Raw genomic sequence first — 9,883 nt, forward strand, 5'->3', positions numbered from 1 at the left:
AGACAGTCTCTGAAAAGAAAAAGTTAGTTTATACCAGTACAGTTAAGTTGATGCTAGTGGTTTGAGAGAAGAGAGAGTTATTAAAGTGGTGAGCTCTTAAGGAGAAATAAATAGTTCGTAGCTTGTGGAACCAGGAGAAGTTAGCAGGAGCCATTATAAGACGCTATAAAGCCAGTTCCTTCCCCTGAATGTTTGCTCTTGTGCACACATCTTTGGTTCTCTAGGCTGCCTAGAGTAGAGCCATTGTGTTAAGAGCTGATGTTGTCTGAATTACTGTTAAAACAGAAATCTCTAGTCTGTAATAGGTTCTTGCAGTCTCTTATACCTGGGCTAATCACTGAGTGAGGCCACAGGGCAGTTTTTCAGATCCCATTGTGGTACCTCCCACCCACACTGCATCTGCTTAGCTTGGGTGGACGATTCCTACCTTTGAAAGGCCTCTGAGTGAGTCTTATCTGCCATGCCTAGCTGTGGATGTTTCTAGGCTGTTCAAGTTGCCTTGTACTCTGCAGCTGTCTGGAGACACCAGCTGCTCTGGCAGGTGCCCAGCTCACCTGCCTGCTGCCTCTTTTCCCTTCTCTAGGCTGGCAAAGTCAGATATGGGCAATGTTAGTAGCGTAAATACACCATATTTATGTCTGATCATCAGTGGTAACCTGATGTACTGATGCAAATACAGAAAATAGATAAGAGTGATTATGATCCACATGTGCTAAATTACACAGTTTGTCTATGGTAATTTACCTCCGCCTTACCTTTGTATCACACGGTGAATCTAGTGCCTCTGTTTCTTTGTCGATGTGTGAGTTGTTTGGCCTCCTGACTTGGTTAGGAAGACACTTCATTTCTTTCTAGGTAAATGCACATCTAGTGGTTACTTACAACAAACTCTTTTCTGAAAGCTGTTTTTACCCTCTCTCTTAAGTTGACAGCCTTTGCTTGAGCATTTGAGCAACATTTCCCCATATGGAAAAGTGGTAAAGGAGAATCCCTTCCACTCTCCCTGGCAGCCTTGACTTGGGTGGCCAATGTAATGGAAGAAAGAAGCAGGTTTCACTCCAAATCCCAGACTGATGCTTCTTTTATTATTATCTATTTTACATCTGGGCTCCACACTCTTTCCTGCATGACTTTTTTCCTCTGACTCCAGTATTATCTTCTTAGATGGGCACCACCTCATCTAAGCCTCTCATGGCTCCGTACCCCCCATATTTTTCTGGTCTCATCCAAATCCTTTCCTCAGGCTCCTTTTCTTTGTCCTTGCCATACTGTCCTCTGCAGGCCCTACTGAGGCTCCTGTCGGACAAATCTGTCTGTGTGGTAGTGGCTTTTGATGGGTCCTTTCTATCTTTGTATTAGGGGGCACGTAGCGACCTGTTACTCCATCTTTTATTGTTTTTTTGTATGGCCACTCCTAGAAAGCCTTCCAGATGTACAGGACTGTGCTTAGCCTACAGCCTGGATTAAAGGCAAAGCACATCTTGCTGAGGGCTATTAAAGAAGTTACAATTAAAGCATCAAGAGCCTGAGTCATTCTCTCTGTGCTAGCAATGAGGAGAGGGAGCAAGGGAGAGAGCGAGTGGGAGCTGCTTTACTGGATCTCTACTGAGATAGACTTTTCTTGGTGATGTTTGAGTGGTTGACAGAGCTAGTGTCAGGGCCACTTTGTAACAACAGCCCAACACAAAGCAGTGTTAATGTAGAGGTAAATCTGGGCCACTGTCCCTTTCAAGACTAAAACCATTTACTGTCTAGGCTTCTGGAACTGATGTTCTTGTTGAAGATGAAACAAATAGAACAGCTATAAGGTTGGAGAGTCAGAAGCTTTAAAAAAAACACTCAACATTTGTTCTTGAAAAGAAGCTTTACAACTGTGGTGCCTTTATATCAGGAAGATAATTATGTTTTATAAAATGAATTACAGTCCTATGCCTTTCTTTTTTCCTGCATTCCACATCCATTTTACCATTATTTGATTCATTTTACAGCAAGTGTGTGTCATTCGCAGTGCCACTAAAAAGAATTGTGCCTGAGCTCTTAATGTAATCTTACCTTGCTTCCAAGTCAAAGTCTTCCAAGGTTTGTTTGTTCAGATGCTTGAATTCAGATTTTTTAGTAATACTATATGCAGTTGTTACATTAAGTTCATTACTGAGAACCAACAGTTGTCACTGGTACTCATTATGGCTGTTGTATGGTGAAACTAAATAGATTTGCAAAATAATTCAGGTGTATCTACAATGTCACTTTATTCTAAATATAATGTTTTCCGGAAAAAGGTTCCCATCTTAAATGCATTTCATTGTAATGAGTTTCTGAAAAGCTGTCTGTATGAAATTGTCTTATACAAATATGTCTGTATGAATACCATTGATTTTATTACATGTAAAAGGGATCAAAATTCAGCTGTTAACTGAAGCTGTAAGGAAAGGAGATGTAATAATGTTGATGTGACCTTCACAAATACAAAAGAGACACTTTCTATGTATAAAATACACTTGCATCTTGTGCAGTCAGATTCCCTCACCTAAGTCTAAGTTCTGATACAAGTGAAGTGGGTAGAGGAACAGTGGGCTAGGGGAACAATCTGTTGTTCGCTTGAAATACCAGAAGGAAGAGAGCCAGGTGGCTTAAGGGATCTCACTTTCACTCCCACTTTAAGAGATCTCAATTTCTCTCCATCCTTAAACTTACTGGAGAACAGTTACTAATGAAACTGAGATGTGTTTCTCCTGAAATCTTTGTAAAATCTGCGAACGAAGAATTTGCTATAGAAACATACCTCAAAATGTAATTTTTAGGATTTTTTTTTTTTTGTCTATACTTTCAGGGTTAGAGGGGAATTCATACTAGAGGAGTGTTTAAAATATTTAGCAAGTGGATGTGAGCTTACTGTGCTTACCCTTTGCATCAGCTGGTGCAATCCAGGTAGCGGTGATAAGCATAGTGCTGACAGGCAGAGCTTGGATTCAGTACCTGACATTCCTGGGCTGTTTCTTGGCAGCACTGAGAATGGACAGAGTGGGTTTATGCCCACCTGTAAAATACCACGTGAACAGGGAAACCTCTTATCCCACAAAGATCTGCAAGCTGCAAAAGAATAGTGGAACCAACTAGATTATATGGTAAATGGTCTATTCATTTAGGTAAAGTGATACTATAATTCTATTAATTTATTTCATAGAGAAAATTAATTACTTTTAATTGAATCATAAAAAAATACAACAGCTTTTATGATGGATAAGTCCTATTTATTTCTGCCTGGGGATTCAAAACATTGTTTTACAGAAGAATGTTCTTTTGTTTTGGCAGAAACCCTTAAGCGCATAGGCATGAGAAAGTTTTGTTTTCATTTTTTAAAAATACCAAACTCACAATAACCTTCTTTGGCAAATTTTTAAGCTTTTGTATTTAAAAGAGTTGTCTTGGACTACTGAAATTCCCCATATAGCATAAAAATGAAAGTTAATTACAAAGCTTGAGAATTACCAAAGTGTTTAGGAATACAAAACCCCAAACTACAACTGAAGTTTCTAAGATTTTGGAATAATCCTGTGAATTTTTCTTTCAGAAATTCAGAAGATAATGTATGCATCAATACCTGAGGTCTTTACTCAAGGTCTTTCCTTTGTATCAAAACAGTTTCTCACAGAAAGAGGGGGAACATTCTGTCCTTTAATTAGGATGATGCAGGGAGGGAGTTTGGGTTGCCACTCTTTCTGCCTGTCATCTGATTTACTGCTTAACAGGTAGTAATGAACACTGGATACATTTTTTCTGGATTAGTGCTTCTACTTGGCCACATGTCTCAAACTTTCTATTAATTTCATAATGAAGTTCACAACTGGCAGGTTTGACCAATTCTGTTCTTAGATATTTCACGTGGCAGCTGCATCTTTGGGAATTTATTATAATGTCCAAATATACAGCCCGTCTGTTTCTCAGACCATAATATAGCTCATCTTTTTTGCATGTGTGTACTGCTAGAATTTTTTAAAGAGATAAATATTTTCAGATAACTGATTCAAATTACTGCCTGTAATTTGCAGGCAGTTACCAGTTTGCTTTGCCTCTGCTTTTCTGCCTTTCACTTTATTCACCCTGTCAAGCTTTGGCTTTGTCTGCCTGTTAAACCATCTCCACCTTTAAGTAGAGCCCTTTTATCTGCAACAGAAACCATTCTTTCTCTCTAAGTCTAGTAAGGCCACCAAAGAGAATGTAATTTTTTCATACCTTGCTTATAGTATCTTAACTATACTCTATAATATTATATAGCATCCATTCTAATAATCATTAATAAAAAGCTCAGAAACTCTTTTACAGCCTGATTATATGATGCTGTATAAAATAAAATTTAATAATCCTGAATTTTTTTGTTTCATTTGTTAATCCTACTCATACTGAACTATCAGATATGACCTCCTCTTTTTAAAGCCATGCTGTTTAATGTTTCCCATATAGTAGACAACTAGTTATGAAAATAAGTCTAAAATTAAAAAAATTTTTTCATAAAATGATGACGCTTTGAATTGCTGAACTTGAAATTGGTGAAAAATTGTTACCTGGTAAACTAAGCTGAGCTGCAATGTTTTATAGTCCATGAAAAGCCAAGTGGGGGTGAAGAAGGATCTAGATTTGCGTAAAGAAAGGTTGAGCTTTATTAGGAAAGGCAAGTAGTTGGGACTCAGATGAACTGAATAAGCTTAATAAAAGCTGCTTTAAATGATGGAATAAATATATATTAATGTATGCTGGATTTCTACAAGCAAAAATCTCTTAAAGAGGATATGTAGCATGATCTGTATTCACCATAATTGTATGTCATAGAAGTTTTGAAAAGTGCTACTAGCTAAAATGCCTAAATAATCTAAAGCTCATATGAGGCAATAGTATGCTATTGACTTTCTTGGAGACCCATTTAGAGGTAAGCTAGATACAATGACTTTTGAATATTTTCATCTCTAATCCTGACATACCACCACTAAGATTACTGCCTTTCTGCTAATATCTGCATCATTTATGGAAGATTTATTACTTATATTTACAGTGCTAAAAGTCTCCTGGCCAGTTTTTTCAAAAGCCATATGAAAACTGCCATTATGTGGAACAGTTAAAATGTGGTAGCTTTTTAAAAGTCACAAATATTTTACGTATCAAAAAATATTTACAGATTAACGAAGTGCTATTCATATGTCCACACGCAAGCTTGCATAAGTATTTCTGCTTTGCTTTTTTTTTTCAGGGCATAGTATAGAACTATGATAGCAACTGGAGGAGTCATAACAGGACTGGCTGCCTTAAAAAGGCAAGACTCTGCCAGATCTCAGCAACATGTAAATCTTGCCACATCACCAGCTTCTGAGGAGAAGAAACCAGTTAGACGCCGGCCCAGAGCCGATGTAGTAATTGTCAGAGGCAAAATCCGACTTTATTCCCCATCGGGATTCTTCCTTGTTTTGGGAGTGCTTATTGCATTCTTGGGAATTGCAATGGCCATCCTTGGATACTGGCCCCAAAAGGAACAGCTTCTAGGATCTGAAGATAATCTATCAATAAATGAAACTCAGGTCCTAAGAAGCCAAGGAAGCATTTTACTTCGTTTCTTTGAACAGCATGTGAACTCAGATAAGATGAAAATGTTGGGTCCTTTTACTATGGGCATTGGAATCTTCATTTTTATTTGCGCAAATGCAATTCTGCATGAAAACCGTGACAAGGAAACAAAAATCATTCACATGAGAGACATATACTCCACTGTAATAGACATCCACACCCTGAGAATCAAGGAACAAAGGCAGCTGAGTGGTGCCTTCAGTGGCTTGTTGGGGGAAGGAGAACTCAGGCCCGGTGGGAGCTCATGTGCATCACGGCTGGCCGCAAACACAATTGCGCCTTTCTCTGGCTTCAGGAGTAACTTTAGAATGGATAGTTCTGCCGAAGAAGATGAGATTACCCTAAATGAAGATAGGACCACTGCTAGCCTTCTACCACCTTTGCTGTCTGAGCAATCTGGTTCAGTCTTTGGACTTTGCCCTCACTCCAGCAAGGCTTCAAATGACAAAAACACGAGCTCTATAAAGTGCGAAACAAAATCCATTGTATCATCTTCTATTAGTGCTTTCACGCTGCCAGTAATTAAACTGAATAACTGTGTTATTGATGAACCCAGTATAGATAACATAACCGAGGACTCAGAGATCACTAGAAGTCGGTCTAGAAATCTGTCGATGGATTCTCTAGCCATTCCATTAACTGATACCAATGAATCCTACAAACCAGTCACCACCATGCTACCACGACATAATTCGTTTGTGGACACTCCATCTGATCCGTTCAAATCTTCTATGACTCTTGGACCAAGCACAGGAAAGCTTTTATCACCTGGTGCTGCCAGAAAACAGTTTGGGTCCAACACATCTTTGCATCTTCTGTCTTCACATTCGAAGTCCCTGGACCTGGACAGAGGTCCATCTACGCTCACTGTCCAAGCTGAACAAAGGAAACATCCCAGCTGGCCCAGACTGGATCGAAGTAACAGTAAAGGATATATGAAACTAGAAAACAAAGAGGACCCAATGGATAGGTTACTTGTGCCACAAGCATCAGTCAAAAAAGACTTTACTAATAAGGAAAAGCTTCTTATGATATCAAGATCTCATAATAATTTGAGTTTTGAACATGATGAGTTTTTGAGTAACAACCTAAAGCGGGGAACTTCTGAAACAAGGTTTTAATATTTAAATTACAATTTACAAGATATCATACTGTATTTTTTAAAAAAACATTTTGACAAGTGTTTCCTTTTCAGTGAAACTAGTACAAGCCTGATTTTAACTAAATGCTTGATAGCACATTAAAATTGGCTTGTGTGAGCAGAGATCTTCATCTTGGCAATGCCAAGAGTTTTTTGTCTTAGTAACATACAGCTGCAATACTGTACATTATCATTGCTCAGATAGTTTTGGTACCACTGATTCCATTTTTTTCCAAGTCACTATTCTTTCTGTTCTATATAAGCATGTTACTTTTTATCAATTTGATTCCAGAAGCCTGCATTAGAATAAAAGCTCTGTTTACCTCTAAGTTCTGTTTATTGAATGATTGCAAGATTCTAAAAATGGTGCTTGCAATCTAGAATGGGAAATGAGCACATACTGGAATTGTCAAATTCAGGCCCGTATCCTAGCTGTTGTCTTTTACCTATGATATGGTAACTACCAACCTGCCATTATCATTGTGAGAAACTTGTTTACATATTGGGTGGGTGGATAGAAAAGAGTAGGCATAATTAAAACCATTTTTGTGAATTCATTGTAATTGGTCAAGTTGAATACCAGTGTTGTGAATTATTAAGTATGCTTTGTATGATAATCTTTCTACAGTCATTATAATGTAATATTGTAATTCCAGGAAATCATATATAAAATAATCAAGGAAAAGAAATCTGAATTCTGGGATTAGTTATCTAAAGCATTTTGATTGGCAACAATTTTAAAATCCAAATATACAGATTCAATTAAAATCATAGGCACAAGATGAATGTCAGCATGATTTTAGAAACCTGGTGAATAGTAAAATGATATTATGACATGAATCTGAAGAGAATAATGGAAAATGAATATATTGCCTCTTATTACAATAGCCAGAAGTTTTATAATTAGATCTCTATGTTTGAAATAATGAAACAAAGCATACGATTCAATATTTATACTAACACAGTATGAAAGCCCCTTGACTAAATTTTGACTTAGATATTTCACATAATCATTAGCATGATGGCTTACTGGAGGCTTAGCTATGGTAATTTGCATTACAAGACTTTGTAAAAGGAAGTGACATTTAACACAATGTTTTTCTTAGTGAAGCAAGCTTTGCAGTTGGCAGTTGTAGGGTATTGCTGAAGAAAATAAGAATCTGAATGTGTGTACCAGAAAATTTTCCTGTATTTCATTAAGGCATTTAGACCGTGATACTGCCATGACAGCCATGCTGGAGAATATGACTTCTAGTTGCATGGCTCACCTACCAGGATATTGGTCTTAATTTGTCGTCTTTGATATAGTCAGTTAATCTAAATGCTCAGGAATTATTTTAATAGCTTTTCCCCAAAACAATCAAACATGTTAAAATGTTACTGTACTTCAGCTGATCATGAAAGATCAAAGATAAAAATACCCTCTCTGTTTTTTTTTTTTTTTTTTTTTTTTTTTTTTTTAATATATTCAGCTCCACATTTCAACTACGTGATGTTTGTGTGTCAGGAGCATTACCTGCTCAGTGGATTGAGGCATAGTGTTACTTGTTAGAACCTCAAGCCTATATATTGTAACAGAGTGGCTAAATATTTTGCTATGAAGCTTTTAAAAACTTTCTGGTTTGTGTTCTTAAGACATTTGCTATTTTTTGAAATAAAATCAAATGTATATGTATATATCTTTTGTAAGACATGTTTTTCCTCTGTAATCTCAGATCCTCCATATCAAAGCATAATTAGATATCATAACATTGTGTTTTTACATTTAACATAGTGTTTAACATACTAGCTTGCTGCTAGATATTTGGTTATGATAATGGATTTCAATGACAGTGATATACATGTAAAGGCTGATTTTAACATATTATTTCTAATATTAATTTTTTTGTACGTAATATGAAATGTATTCAGAAATCGTTTTGATATACAGAAACTTGCCATCTTGTTCTTGTTAAGTTTTGGCGGTAAGTATGCTTACAAAAATGGAAAAGACTATTAAAAACGAATGATGTACGTTTTTCTTTCCTGAATAGCTAAATTAAATCTTAGCTTAAAAGACTGTTTTTTGAGTACTATCATATCTGAGAGCAGTAGTCCTTTTGTAAGTATAGCAGGGCATGAGTTTTTAATTTTAACATAGATATGTGGTACTGAAAAATGTCCTCACTTTAGAAACAATTATTTTCCACTTGGGAGACCAAAGTAAAACTACTGGCTCACAGCAAAAAATCAGAATAGCACAGTACAGTACAATGAAATTCTGTGGTTGACAGACTGGCTACAGAAACCTTCCCAAGTCACCTCAAAATGGAGCATTTCATTCAGATAATAGCATTCACTGTATGTCCTGGAAATAATAAGCTCATCTATTACATTTAAAAACTATATTAAGTAACAGGATAAAACTTAAAAGTGGTAACCTAGCTTCCAGTAATTTTCAAATCTCAAAACTTTAAAGATGCATGTCAAATGGTTCATAAGGCAGAAAGCCAAAGGTGCTAATTCCACCCAGAGGTTCAATATTAAAAAAAAGTTGGCTATGACCTAATTTCTGCCCAGATATACAACCATAAGGTTAGGGATCACTCTGGAAATGTAGGACTTAGCATCCTTGCATATTCCTTGGGCATTTCCTGCTCAAGCTTGAGTCTGACAAGCTTGTAGATGTTCAAAAGGCCTGAACACTAATCTTAACATATAGAAGGCAGAAATCACATTAGGACAAAGGTGCCTGAACCCTCTGTAAAACGTGGGGAATTAAAAACCTTACAGTGGTGCAAGGTCCATGGCAGTATCTAATCCAAACAGTAGCCTTCTGAGTTGGATCCAGCTGGGCAGTAAAGACCTGGTGAAGACTGGAGTGTGTCCTAAACCTCAACTCTATCTTTAGAGCATAAATATTATCTTCAGTCTGTTGCTGAGGCAGAGGGAGAGGGCATCTCCCTTCAACTCTGAATCTCTCCTGAAGTTTAGGATTTAATTTCACCAAAAATTTTTTTGTTTGCAAAGCCAGACAAAGAAGCTCTTGCACCTCTGTGATTTAGTTCACAGACTTTTTTTTTCTTTTGAATTTGATTTATTTTTATTATAGATGCTCTATGCAGCTCCACAGTAGGTTGCTCTGGTACC

General features: G+C 36.9%; 1 protein-coding gene across 2 annotated transcripts in view; it reads left to right on the forward strand.

Annotated features, from left to right (window-relative positions):
- The window catches only part of TMEM200A (transmembrane protein 200A), a 54,371-nt gene extending 45,604 nt beyond the window's left edge, over window positions 1-8,767 (forward strand). For both annotated transcript variants that reach the window (XM_064508977.1, XM_026121071.2), the window contains one exon: window positions 5,243-8,767. In XM_064508977.1, the coding sequence (XP_064365047.1) occupies window positions 5,259-6,734 (1,476 nt within the window). In that variant the 5' untranslated portion in view covers window positions 5,243-5,258 and the 3' untranslated portion in view covers window positions 6,735-8,767. The remainder of the gene's footprint in view (window positions 1-5,242) is intronic.
- The last annotated feature ends 1,116 nt before the right edge of the window (window positions 8,768-9,883 follow it).

This window comes from Dromaius novaehollandiae, chromosome 3, assembly GCF_036370855.1.
Source record: "Dromaius novaehollandiae isolate bDroNov1 chromosome 3, bDroNov1.hap1, whole genome shotgun sequence".
Classification (NCBI taxonomy): domain Eukaryota; kingdom Metazoa; phylum Chordata; class Aves; order Casuariiformes; family Dromaiidae; genus Dromaius; species Dromaius novaehollandiae.